Source organism: Colossoma macropomum, unplaced genomic scaffold (assembly GCF_904425465.1).
Source record: "Colossoma macropomum unplaced genomic scaffold, Colossoma_macropomum, whole genome shotgun sequence".
NCBI classification, from domain to species: domain Eukaryota; kingdom Metazoa; phylum Chordata; class Actinopteri; order Characiformes; family Serrasalmidae; genus Colossoma; species Colossoma macropomum.
Genome location: NW_023495123.1, coordinates 223 through 14,723, shown reverse-complemented (window position 1 = coordinate 14,723; position 14,501 = coordinate 223). Strand labels below are relative to the sequence as shown.

The window sequence follows — 14,501 nt, the reverse complement described above, 5'->3', positions numbered from 1 at the left end:
GTAGGTGGCGCTGTGTGTATACACTCTGAAAGACTCTGTTTACATCTACACCATTGCATTATGGGTGAATTTTGAAAAGATAAGGGGGAATTTTCCACTCCAAGTCTCACTGAGGTTTGTGCATTAACGGAATAAAGAGATCCCTCATCCTACAGAAAACTACATAAACTTTGAAATAGTGTTGCTTTCATTTATTTCTGATGTGATATTTTATTTATTTACTTTGTTCCATGTGTTTTTATTATCTGTATTATTTAAGTTATGTAATTGTCTGTCTGCTACCCTGTTCTTTTCAGGGATACTTTTTATTATTTTTGATTATTGTTTTTTAAGTGTTTAATTATATTGTTATGAATTTTATTGTAAGTATTACTGGAATTACTTAATTTAGGATTGTTATTGTTGTTATTTCTCTTTATGTATTTGGTCATAAAGGGATCATGTATAGTTGCGTGTTTGTAACACATATGACCATTTAACTTAAGCACATTTACATAAATAAAGAAAATATATGACAAGAAAGAAAAGATATAATAACTGCACTTTAATAAGCGATCATGATTATTAGATCAACATGGACTCCTCAAGTGTTCCCAGGCACATATTAAATTAATTATGAACTAAAACAACGGGACATTGTGTGAATACTTCATCCACAGCCTGGAGATCAAGGCTGCTATCATTTCTGCAAACCACTAGATGTCACTGTGCTCTCTGTTTTCAGCGCTAGTGGACAGTGACAATGAATTTTGTTGACTTTCTGAGTTGATTGTAACAGACTGATGTCTGTACAAATGTAAAATGGTAAAATTGTGCTGAACACACTTAATTAGGTCGAGCTCTATGTTGTTTGAACAAGACAAGCTAAAAACTAAATCTAAAACTAAAAATATCTGCCTCAAAATAAAAATGATTGCATATGCAATGAGTGCATCAAACACTGACCCCTTTATTTTAGACCACAAAGTGGAGGAGCTAATATTATATCTTTTAATAATTAAATATAGATTATTAACAGTTTTGATTAAGCTTTGCATAAGAACTCCCAAAAATGAACAGCTGTAAATGTATATGGGGGATATGAAGTTCTCTGACTGTTTTTCAGTTGTGAAGCCTCTCTTAAAAAAGAAAAATCTGGAAGCAGCTCTACTGAGTAATTACAGACCGAGTTCAAATCTACCTTTCATTGGCAAAATAACTGAAAAAATTGTCTTCAAGCAACTTACTGGCTTAAACAGCTGTCTAGAGAAATTTCAGTCAGGATTTCGGCCTAATCATAGTACTGAGACGGCCCTCATTAAAGTTTTGTTCCATCCAGTTAGTGATGAGCTCAAGGCACTTACAGAGTCAAGAGGACCATAGCGGTTTGGGGAGAGGGCCAAGTAGGGTATCATCTACCCAGATATCCCATAGTCTTATAGTATTTGACCAAGAGGAAGCAAGTATGAGAGTGGAGTGCCTTTACAACTGCACCAAACACAAAATATTTCAGGAATTCAATCTTCACTGCTTTCGAGTTCACGTCAGGCCACTGTGCAGTCTGACCGGTCCTGCATGTTCAGACCTGAACACTGTTTTGCTCTCCTGTAGGAGAAACTCCCGATATGATCTTTGATTAAGGATCCCATGAGAGGCAGAGGACCTGCAGAACTGTGTATTTCTTTATCACATGTTTTAAAAAGACAAACAGTGGCATTCATTTCAGTGGTGTACCTAGACCAGAGGCTCTTTTACTGCCCACAGTTTTAACAATAAGTGGTCTTAAACACTGGAGTTAATTCATTAACGTTATTAAACACTGCTAAATCAACTTCCACTCTGAAGGCTGGTGTGCAGACTGCTGGTCATCATAGCAACGCAGACAACAAACCCGCATTAGCTACTAGATGAAACAGCAAGATGAACATTACTAATTTGGAGATGAATGGACTTACTTGCATTTATAATCACTCCAGCTGGTTTCCTGATACGTTTAATCTGCAATGAGAAACTGTCAAACACTAAAAAGTTGTGAGGCTGAAGTCAGTTTCTCATTCACCAGCTTCTTGTTTGAATTGTCCCGTTCCACCTTAAAAGGCCAAAGTAAAAAATCACAAAGCTGGAGTCATGGTGTAACAGTTACATTCTTCTGCCTCAAGCACCATTTAAGGTGGAACAGGAACCTTGTAAAAACAGCCTCATAAAAAGTCAAGCATGGAGAGACATTTTACAAGAAACTGTTCTACTTTTGCACAAAAAGTTTCCTGCTGGAGATGTGAGAAAATCAGCTATAGCTGAGCTAAAGCTTAAAGCAGAGCAAAGTAGGTCTGTGTTTTTGCTTATATTTTTAACCTATACTAGGACATCAGCACATACTGAGACACATTTACAGCCAAGATGGTAAAATGGACATTAAATGTTGCGGGTCCCAGGGTGGTTTGATTTTTGTTGAAAGGACAAAATGGCTCTTCTTAACATTTGGGTTGCGACCCCTGGTTTATACACGAGGTAACTTCAGGACATCTTTACCACTCTTCAGAGGAAGGTGGAAACTACTGTTACCATGGCTACAGATTGATGCTTTTGCTCAATTAACTGTGTTGTCATTATGTTCTGCTTTAGCACTTTATTTGCAAGAGGCAAAAATAACTTACAATGCAACAAAATAAATAGTGAATTTAACTTTTTAATTATTTTGAGATTGCCCTCAATATGGCGAGCTGTCCGTGTGAATGCACAAATGGATGCAAATGGAGTGGTCAGGCTGAGGAGGGAGGAGCCAGAATTAGGTAGGGTATAAATGTGGCACACAGAAAAAAAACACACATCAGAAATATTATATTTTTAATTAAAGTTAATTTTAATTTAATAAATTTAATTAAAGTCCATTTTTACACTTTTAACATTGAAACCTTCACATAAGTTCAGTGTCCTTTTTATTTAACTCTGAGGAAGCAGGTGGCAAAGTTAGCCTTTTTCTTCCATTTAGTATGACACAAAGATGCAGACATGCTAGTCATTCTACCAAAACGCTAGCTGAAGGTCTGCCGCAGCTCTGTGAGCGTGGTGGAGTTTTACTGTATACAGCGCTCTTAAAAATGGTTTAAAATAGTTTTTAAAGGGTTCCTATGTGAAGACAGTGGTTCTGTATAGAATCATGAACACTCAAAGAAAAGGGTTCTTCTGCTGTTACATTTTTTTACCTCATAACAATAGCAGAACCCTTTTTGGTGCTATGTAGAACCATTTTCAAATGGCCTCTACAAAGAACCATATGCATCACAATCTCCTTCACTCTGAAGAACCATTTCACCATGCAAAGAACCAATTAAGCATGGAAATGGTCCCTTGAGTGTTCATTTAGAGGGGCAACGCCCCACCAATCACTCATCATGCCCTGCTGAAAAGGTTCTATATGGCACCAAAAAGAGTTCTGCTATTGTAACAAGCCTGACATCGTAACAATAGAAGAACGCTTTGTTGGTGCTACACAGAACCATAAAAAAAGGTTCTGTATAGAACCTTCTACAACACATTCTCCATCAATCTGAAGAACCCCTTCACAATGCAAAGACCACTTCTATCATGGAAAGGGTTCTTGGAATGTTCACGGTTCTATATAGATCCATTTACTTTACTGAAGAACCCCTGAAGAACCATTATTTTTGAGTGTGTATATGATGAAGACATAAATAATATATATATATATATATATATATATACATATACATCCCTGTCCAAAGAACAAGTATCAAGTAACAAGTATCTCCAAAATAGTAACTTTACAGGAGAGAGCAAAAACATTCTTACCTTTCAATGTAAGTTAATGTAAAGAGATTTTATTCCAAGCCATTTTGGGTCATTTCTTTTGCTCCATTTATCATCAAATGTTTTTTGACATCATTTGAAAATACCTGTTCCTTTTTACATTGTGTGTAAATTTCATGATGAATGGACTAAAAGAAACTAAAATGACTTGGAAAAAACTCTGGTTCCACTGACTTACATTAACACTAAAGTAGGTTTTTTCCTTCTCCTGTAAAGTTACCGTTGTGGAGATACGAGATTTTGTTCCGACGGCAGCGAAATATATAAAGCCGAATGAATACAAGCCTACAATTACATCTATTGCACACAGTTGCATTTGAGACGGTTACTCTACTCTTGTGGAGATTTCACATCATTTCATTACTAACAAAACTGTTTTTTCAGGAAGAAAGACGAGTCATATCTGGGCTTCGTGGGAGAGATTCCATGGAATTCTATAGTCCTGAAAAATGAAAAGTCACGTGTTAGCTCAGTACTGGATGAGTGTGTGACAGATCATCTACAGGGGATCAGAATGTGTTTGTTCTGATTACATTGGATTCAGTGTTTAGTGGACGTGTTTATGAACAGATGATGGTCTCACCAGTCTGAATCAGTATGTCCTTACTGCAGTTCTGACCACCACCACCACCACCATCATCATCATCATCATCATCATCATCCTCATCCTCATCTTCATCATTGTCGTCATCATCGTCGTCATCGTCATCATCGTCGTCATCGTCCTCGGCTGAGGGAGAGTGAGAAAAGGGACTGACTTAACTGGTAGACCCACAATACACTTGAATTCAATAACGCATCTCTGGATATTTTCAATGTGTTTACATCTAATGAATCCCATCATTTTATTTGTTGAACATGAACTATAGATGTAATAACCAACATAACCCAGTGTTTAACATGTATATCAGCTTGCCATTTGGTTCACCGTTTAAATGTTCTCTGAAAGCATCTTTACCTCGAGGTTTTCTTCTCCTTTTCGTAAAACATAACAGAGCTGAATAAATGGCTCCAGCGATAAATGACACTTTTAAATAAGAGCAGAAAGCACATCTGGGATACTTCCTCCGTCTGTGCAGACTACAAACTATCAAAATAGACACACTGAAGAACATTATGAGTAAGAATGACCAATATCTTTCTTGAAGTGTCCATGGTTCAGCAATATTCCCAGTGAAGAACATCACGACTTCAGATTCTGAGATCTCATTTCTGTCCTTAGCGTCCAGGTATTTGAGGAGCATCTCCACACACCCTTGCAGCAGATAGTCCTTGGTGATTCGGTGAAGGTAGAACGAATTGTCCCACTTTATTTTCACTGGTAGGAAAGTTCTGTCCACTGCTTCCCACTGGTCTTTGTGAACATTGAAGTAGAGGATGACCGTCCCATTGTGTCTGTATTCAACTGTACTTTTCAGTAAGGTCACATCTCCAGTAGAGGATCTCTCAATCATACAGCCACTTTTCTTCATAAAGTGATGAGCTTCTGAAATCCACAAAAAATTACATTTTTTGTTTATATATTGTTTATTTACAGTCTTTTACACACAGCTCACTACACAAACGTCCGATAATATTAAGGGTTGCATGAACTAGTCAACTAGTATGTCCACTAGCCATTACTCTGGGCAGCAGTTTAGTCTAGTGAAGGACAGCCTAAAACACAGCGGTGGTAAAAAATGCAGTGAAGACGCTGGAAGAGAGATCTGAAATCAGTTTGTCTGCTAACAACAAAAAAAGTACTTTACTGTTGTGGAAATTCTACATCAGATGCAACTGATTCCACTGCAAGTTGTGCAAGACTGCGGTGAGATCCAGGCTTATAAGCCTGACCAGGGAGGTTTTAGACTGTGAAAGGAAAGAGCCGTTTGACTGACATGCAAATCAACTGTTCATAGACTGCTTAGCGCCATGTCCACAATGAAAACAAACAATGATATTTTGTTTATTGCCTACCTATGATTTCAAACACAATTCAGGAATAACTTCTTAATATCATGAATGTGTTCCGGCTCAGGGATTAGGCCTTTTCCTCTCTACGAAAGGCTTACTGGCGAGTAGGGATGCAGCTGTTTGATACTAGTGTTTAGCTTGGTCAACAGTCATTTGTTTTCCACAGTCAGTTTTAATTCTCAGTGAGAGGTGATATTCTGACAGCTGTGGTGATTTTGGCCAGAGACTGAAATAAAGGTCTGCACTCCCACAGATTCCCACCAGACCCACCACTATATCTTGCGGTGGGGAGCTAAGGTTCAGTGTTGTGCGTGGGAAACCAGCCCACTGCAGGCGGGAGCAGGACAAAACGCACATGAAGAAAAAAGCAGAACCATAACTAAAACACACACACACACACACACACACACACACATATATGAAAACAAAAGCCCATGTGTCAAACACAAGGCCCCTGGACCAAGTCACCCCCATGACACAGTCCTATTCAGCCCACGAAATTATTTAAATTTTCTAATATTATAAGCTTGTTTCACCCTAAGATGCACTACAGACCCCAGCATGCACTGCAATATAGTGTGCATTATGACCCACTTCCTCCAATAACAATCTGCTGGCCCAGTCCCTGTTAGCAAGCTCTTAACAAAATACTTTTCACTGATGTCCAGAACACTCATATTTTGTTTTTGTGGTTATGAAGTCATTCAAAAAAGTAGTGGAAAATTTGCCTAGTCATCCATACAAAAATAATTAAAAATGAAACGTCTTGTAACCCCAAAATAACATATATTTGAAGTGTCTGTTATTTTTGTATATATCTGAATTCAGCGCTTACCATTAGAACTGATATCCAGAAGGTGGCTGAAACGTTCGAATTCGTTTTGCAGTGTCTGCTTCTGTGTCTTCCTTCTTGTTCTACTCCTCCAGGACTTTTCCATCTGTGCAGAAGCCATGGTTTTCCCGTCACTGTAGTAATGCATCTGTCTACCATCAAGCAGGACACTAGCAGATTGTTCTAAGTACCTCACTGAGGTATTCTGTAAAGGATTGAAGTGAACACTGTGGATGTGGAACACGTAGTGTCTCTCTGTAGGACAGACAAAAGGCAAAGAAGAGTAAAACAGTCACCCAGTGGACAGAACACTTGGACGATGGCAGAGCTGTCATTCAGAAACGTTTCAGCTGTCTAAAAGTAACTAATATACAACCCCATTTCCAAAAAAGTTGGGATGCTGTGCAAAATGTAAATAAAAATAGAATACAATAAATACTGTTTTTTGGCCTCGTTCTTTTTTTGGAACGTGTTGTTGGCATCAAGTTCGAAATGGGCAAATATTTTTCAAAACAACAATAAAATTTCTCAGTTTCAACATTTGATATGTCGTCTTTGTACTATTTTTAAATAAATACAGGGTTTAAATGATTTGCACATCATTGCATTTTGTTTTCATTTAAATTTTGCACAGCGTCCCCACTTTTTTGGAAATGGGGTTGTAAACATAGTAAATCAAATGTTCACAATTTGAATCGTGGCTGCAGTACAAGAACAGACTCCATGACTGTAGGAGACAAGATACAGAGGCATGCAAAAATGTGGGCACCCCTGGTCAGTGTTTCTGTTACTGTTGTTACACGCAGGCGTGCTGACACGTGTTTTCTCTCTTTCTCCCCTCCACCTGTGTGCTCTCCCTCCCTCTCTGTCTCTCTCTGTAGGTGGAGTGAGCTGCCAATTACTGTCCTGCGTGTTGTCAGCTGGCCAATCAAGCAGTCTTGCAGCAAAAAGGGGCAGGGCTTCCCATTCAAGTGTGGCGCGGACAAGCTGTGCATCACTCTTTAGCCATTCTGTCGCGCATTTGTTTGCTATACTGAATTGTTGACCTATCTAGTTTGCTTTTGCTCTTATCTGTCTGTTATTAGTTCAGCATTAGAAGTTTGCAAAGAAACGTAAACAAGCCTGAATTCAGTTGAATACCAGCAAATTCTGGAAGGAAACATCACATCATCTGTAAAAAAATCTGCAGATGAAAAGGCCCTTTTATTGTGAAACCATAGAAGATGGAATTAAAAGTAATCTTGCTTAAATTATTAAAGAAGTGTGGCGTCTTTAACTTTGTGCCTTTTGGAAATCAGGTCATCTTTTAGCTATTCTTAGTAATAGAAATTTTGAGCAGCGGTGCCCAAACATTTCTAAAGAATTTTGGAAGGAGATTTGTGTGATTTCTGTGTAAAGCTAGAAGCCTCGACCCCCGTTTTTATGAACAGAGGTTGGACAGGTCCTCAGAGATAGGACTAAGGAACAGGGAGGAGTTGGCGTGGTGGTCATCACAGGAAGGGCAGAGCACAGAGCAAAGAGAGTTTGTGACTTGACCGATCTATAGGTAGAGGCCAGAAGGCAGTGGAAGAGGTGGAAAGAGTTGGGTGTTGCTAGATGGGATGGCTGGGGGAGGGCTGGTAGCATCAATCCTAAAGGGAGTGATGAGGCCAGCCAAGGGCAGAGCAAGAAGCAAGAAGAGAGATTGAAGTCTGAGCTTGGAGGATCCACAGGTGCAGGCCAGAGAGGACTGGAAGAGGCATGAAGAGTCAGGGATTGACAAGTAGGACAGCAGGGAGGAGGGTTGGTCTCACCAGTCATCCAGGAAGTGATATGACCAGCAGAGGGGCGAGAAGAGAGACCAAAGTCAGGCGTTGGACAGTGGAATGGCAAGGGGGCAGAGGGGGAAGATTGAATAGTTGGGGGGGACCAAAAGGGCTGGCAGCTGAGGAGCTGGAAGACCTGGAATGAGGTGAAAGAGTGAAGGAGAGAGGGGGGAATGAGATGAATGGAGCGATGAGGTGAAGATGAAGGGTGGTATAAAGGTGGGGGGGTGGAAGACAGAGGTGAATAAGGAAGGAGTAGGATGAAGGCAATGGGAAGTGATGAAAGGAGGCTGAGGATAAAAAAAAAAGTACAAACTCAGTGCCAAAAAAGTTGGGAAAGTATGTTTAACGCTAATAAAAACAGAAAATGCTGGTTAGTAAATTCAGTTTGACTGAAAAATGTTACAAAATGAGGATATTTTGTCTTTTACTTTATGAACTGATTTTTTCCAGTTTTGAAAGCAGAATATTTTGCCAGTCTTCCGTTATACCAGTCTTCAGCTGTGCAGTCCAGCTCTGTCCAAACTGCCATGTATCACCTTTTTATTGTTTTTATTCAAATACTGGTGAAAGTAGATTTAGAAATCGCTGCTTTCTATTTTTATTTGCCTTTCAAATCCTGTCCCAACTTTTTTTGAATAGTATTTCTAGGACATCAGGCAAGAAACAGTAGGGGTGAGAAGATTGAATCCACAATACAGTATGATGTGCATCTGTATTAGAAATATCCTAAGGTAAACAAAAAAAGCTATCATAATAATTATTAATACTGTGACAGGGGACATTAATGTAGGCAATTAAACTGAATAAAGCTTTCATTCTTTTTAGCAAGTCGTTCATTTAAAGCGAGCAACTTGGGTAAATTTGGTGCCCATATTTAATCTAACATGCAAATTCATTGGAAAAACACAAAAATGGACGCATGAAAGGCTGCATTCCAACTATATTATGGTTGATCCAACATAGACATGAACTATGGTTACATTCCTAGAAGAAAAACGAGAAAAACAGGAGGTTATAAAGAGGAGAACAGAAGTAGGCATGTAAGAGTGGTGACTGCGCTTAATGTGCATCAGCATCATGATTTTGGTGTATGGCTGCACTGGCCTGATTATTAATACCGTAAATGCTAGCACCATTTTTGCCCACAACCACACGCCATGCCCACCTGCCCCCGCCTGCTTTGGGCTGTGCTGGTGGTTCTCGTCAGCTTCCACCCATGTTTGCTGTAATCTGCTGCACAAACCCTGTGGCACGGCACAACAGCCTCCAGACCCATCACCCCTCCCCACACCCAGCAGCTCAAATAAACGTTTGAATATTGCAGAAGCAAATATTTTGTGTATGTTTAGGCTAACCAAAGCCCTGTGAACTTGCACATGGCACCACACAATGAGTGTTGCATCATGTACCATCACCGCCGAAGCTCGGCTTCGTGACTAACATTAATTTGATCCGTGTCAGTGTTATATTGTTAGCTAATAACTCTACAAAACATCTACAATCAGCTGAAATTAATTTAAAGACAAAACAGAGGCTGAGGCTACGTCACAGGGCCTAAATCTTTATTTAAGGCTTAGCAGAAAGCATTCAGCCTGGGCACAGGCTCCGGAAATCCAGTGCCAAAGCAGCGTACAGGGTTCCCACTGTAATACAGTTTTTAGAGGTGATGAGGTAATCACCCCTCCCTCTTAAACACTCACATCCAAAGATGTTCTCTTTTTTGGGCACAGTCAAGTCCAAAAGAAAGATCTCAGGTATCTCTCCTGTACCTGGTACCACCTGACTTCACCAGGGTCTTATACAGCCACTTTATATACGCTTATACAACTGGCCTACTTATGCTTAAGGTACAAAAGTTCACTTACAAGCCTCTACTTAAGCGTTGGGTTCACTATATGACTTTTAAAGTCTTAACAGATTATAAAAGACTGGGTATCTCGCACTATCCCACTTCTTTTTGCAGATTTTTTTGGGTGACCAAAATATTAGGGATCACACACTACCCAACTTTAAAGCTGCTGCTGAACCGAACGGAGCCCACTGAATTCACACGAACTCATGCAAACTCTCACGTTTTCCCATTACTAGGAGATGCAAATAAACAAACATGGAGCGACTGCTGCTGTGTCTTAAACTCAGCTCATTAAAAAGCTTTGTTCCACACGTGGGAGACTTTTCACCATTTTTCTTTGTTTATTTGCTGTATTTTATTCTTTCTCACTCTCTGTTTTCATTGGCTGTTGCAGGAATCTGTTCAGAATGAGTCGTTGGTCAGTTTACACTAGATTACACTCAGAGACTGGTCTGAAACATAATCGGGAGGCCAAAAATCTGACACACTACTCGATTCTCTCTCCAACTGTTGACTCTGACTGACCCAAAAATCTGCAGACTAGAGCCGACCAGCACAGACTCGGCCAGACTGAGAATCAGGGCTAAAATCAGGGTAAATGTCTTGTAGTGTGAGCCCGGCTTTAGAGTTTTCTGGAACTTTCTGCACAAACTATCTGGCACCTTCCTTAAGAGAAATCAGAGTTTCTCTTTAATCATTTGAGGATATCGTCCTTTTATTCCATCAGGGACTAAAGTGGACTATCCAATTGAAGTGAGACCAAATTCAGTTAGATTTTGTGCATAAGTTATTACTGGATACACTGTGGCTTCATGTGTTTTGCTGATTGTGATTACTAAAATGTTTTTCTCTGCAGCTCAATTGCAGCTCATTTACTGCATGTTCGCTTGCAAACCTGCCCCACTCAGCCAGCCATGATACCCCTCCGCACCAGCCTGCAACCTGTTGGCTGTTTACCCACAATGACTGCAGTGCTTCAAAATGAATCCCACCCACAAAATATTTAGCAGATCACGCAGAACCTGCAGGTGAACCTGCCTTGTGCAGGCCTCTAGTTACATTGGCCACTTTTTAATAGTTAATCATAATAGCTTAAATAGTTCTTGGTAAAATAGTTCTTCAGATTGATGTCTGAGGGTTTCTTAAACATTATGTAGTGATAGCAGAGCCTGTTCTCTGGTAATACACTGTAAAAAGTGATTCATCAGATCCACCTAAAAAAATGACTTCATGTGGTAACAAGTGGTTGAACTTGTTTTATTCAGCTTAAAACTACACTGATTGAAAGAATCATTCACTCGAAATATTTATTTAGGTTGAATAAAACTAGTTAACTTACTTTTTACCACATGAAGTATTTTTAGGTGAAGTTATTTACGTTACTGAAGTCATTTTTTTAGGTAGATCTGACGAGACTCTTTTTACAGTGTATGTAGAACTCATAGTTCTAAATAGAACCAATGGCAAGCCTCTTACACTTGAGGCAGACAAGGTTAACAAGGTTAACAAGCCTCTTACATTTGAGGCAGACAAGGTTAACAAGGTTAACAAGCCTCTTGACCTTTATGTGACATCATATCCGGCGCTGAGAGTGCAGGGCTGAGAGCGCGGTGCTACGGCTCTGCAGCTAGACCCTTTCTGAATTTTAATGCTAGCTTGCTAACCCACAAGTACAGTTCATAGTACACCCCTTCCTCTCCCCCCACACTGTTTAAATAGTGCCTTTCAAACTAGTTGGTCAGTTTGGCCAATTTCTGCTCCAGGCAACGGTAAGGGCTGTTATTGTCAAGCGAAACAACAGCTCAGTGGTGAGGCAGTAGGACCATTCAAACTCTGAGTGAATGGCACCAGCGTGTGCAGAAGCAGATAGCATATTAAATCACACTGTAAAACCCAAGTGCACATCTTAATGAAAGAATTAAGTTAACACATCTTAGATACTGCAGAAAGGTGGAGTAACTTCATCTGAAAAATTCCACATAACTCAAAAAAGAATTGTTGAGATAGTAACTCTGTTTTCAGCATGTTCTGAGTTAAAGTAACTTTTTTTTAAATGTATTATATTCACTAATTTTATTTAACTTTACACACAAATACAGACAGGTTTTTAAAGATTGTTGAAAATTTAGTGTGGCTGGATTATTTTCCCCTTCTTCTAACTATATATACACACTTAGAATTGATGACAGGCTGTTTACTCCATGTATTAGTCCTAATTTTAGCCTGTTCAGAATTACCCATGTTAAAAGTGATGGCACATGAAACAGTCTTGATGTTTGCTAGCTGCCTCAGCACAAGCAGAATGTTCTAATGTGTTTGGCTAAAACATCAGCCGATTCAGTGGCTGAGCTGACGGAGTGCATATTCTGTATCAGTAAGTTCATCTGACAGACTTGCATAATTGTTTACATTTAAACAATTGGGATCTGCTTTCTCATAACTTTATTTTCAAACATTCAAACAGGATCTTCGTGTTGAATCACCTTATTGATTTGGTTTGGATGTCTCAGCATTACTTGATAAATGTTTGGTCAACCTTCTTGATTAAACCCACCTTATACCCTGTTGGCTCTTTGTACCACATATTTGCATATTGGCCGTGTCTTTCCACCTTGTTTACCTGTCTGTGTGTTGTCATCCTCCTCAGCCCACTTTCCCTTGGGGGTATATTTGCTTTCTAAACTTTTGTAGTTTTTCTCACTCAGTCCTTATTGCAAATCACCATCGAGGGAGCTGAGTTACCGAGTTCCCACCTCAGTGTCGCTGCTGGACTGAGAACCAAAAAACATCCAGCCAACAGCGTCCTGTGGGCAGCGTCCTGTGGGCAGCGGCCTGTGACCACTGATGAAGGACTAGAGGATGACCAACACAAACGGTGCAGCGGCAGATGAGCTATCGTCTCTGACTTTACATCTACAAGGTGGACTGACAAGGTAGGAGTGTCTAATAGAGTGGACAGTGAGTGGACACAGTGTTTAAAAACTCCAGCAGCACTGCTGTGTCTGATCCACTCGTACCAGCACAACACACACTAACACACCACCACCACATCAGTGTCACTGCAGTGCTGAGAATGATCTACCACCCAAATAGTACCTGCTCTATGAGGGTCCATGGGGGTCCTGACCACTGAGGAACATGGTAACAAAGTATCAGAGAAACAGATGGACTACAGTCTGTAACTGTAGAACTACAAAGTGCTCCTATATAGTAAGTGGAGCTGATAAAATGGACAGTGAGTGTAAAAACAAGGAGGTGGACTTAATAAGTGGCCGATCAGCATATCTAATCTCCTCAGAAATGTCTCTTGGAACATGAATTACCTGTAAGAACAGCTGAAACACTGTGAGCCACCAGGAGCAGAAGCAAAAATGAGGAATGTGCCATCATCACAGCGGTTAAATGCAGAACATTCCAGACATTCAGGTTCCACTGCTTCCCTCATCGCCCGAGTCCTCCATGCAGTCAGATGTCTCCCGCCTGTATGTAGGAGCGACGCTCTGCCAACACACTCTGCAAACAAGCAGCCGTCAGTGATCTGCATGTCTGATTCAGACAGTGTTTCTGCATTTTATGTGGTCAGACTACATGAAAAAGACAGAACGTGTTCAACATGATGGACGTATGTACTGTTCAGGTAGCCCCACATATATAATCCATAACACATATCTTACTGTAATCATTACTTCCTCAGTGTTACTCTGAACTCCTAACAGGAAGTTTTCTATTAAGCAGTTTGTACTTCAGTTACAGTGATGCTGAAACATTGGTAGATTCTTATCTCTAGTGTTCAGCACAAAAACCTTTACATGGGTCTCCCAGCTCGAATAAAGAAATAAGCAAATAAACCTGGGCTACAGTTATGGGTATGAAGTCATGCCTGATATTCAAACAGCTGCTGACGCAGCAATACATCATTTTTCAGTTTTTGACATAATGTGAAAATGCCTGTTGCTCTTTACATTGTGTGTAAATTTCATTATGCATGGACCAAAATAAACAGCCCAAAATGACTTGGAAAAAAGTCTGGTTCCATTGATTTACATTAAAAGTACAGTTTGTTTTCTCCTTCTCCTGTAAAAGTTACCATTTTGGAGGTTTTGTTCCCACAGCAGTGCTATATTACATGCTATCACACGGCAGAATATGTGAGTAGAGCGAATGGTGAGAATTTCCAGTATGTAGGTCTGCTGAACAGCTCAGCGCAGATGCTGTGTACGACCGCTCTGTTATACCCTATTACACACAC

The 14,501-nt window shown here is 40.0% G+C and overlaps 1 protein-coding gene across 1 annotated transcript; it reads right to left on the bottom strand.

Moving 5' to 3' along the window:
* Window positions 1-4,189: 4,189 nt before the first annotated feature.
* LOC118801024 lies at window positions 4,190-14,251 on the bottom strand. The gene is made up of 5 exons (XM_036561205.1): window positions 13,576-14,251; window positions 6,596-6,847; window positions 4,766-5,293; window positions 4,391-4,537; window positions 4,190-4,249 (listed from the first exon to the last, which is right to left on the bottom strand). The coding sequence occupies exons 1-5, from the start codon at window positions 13,640-13,642 to the stop codon at window positions 4,242-4,244; spliced, it is 1,002 nt and encodes a 333-aa protein (XP_036417098.1). The 5' UTR covers window positions 13,643-14,251; the 3' UTR covers window positions 4,190-4,241.
* Window positions 14,252-14,501: the final 250 nt, after the last annotated feature.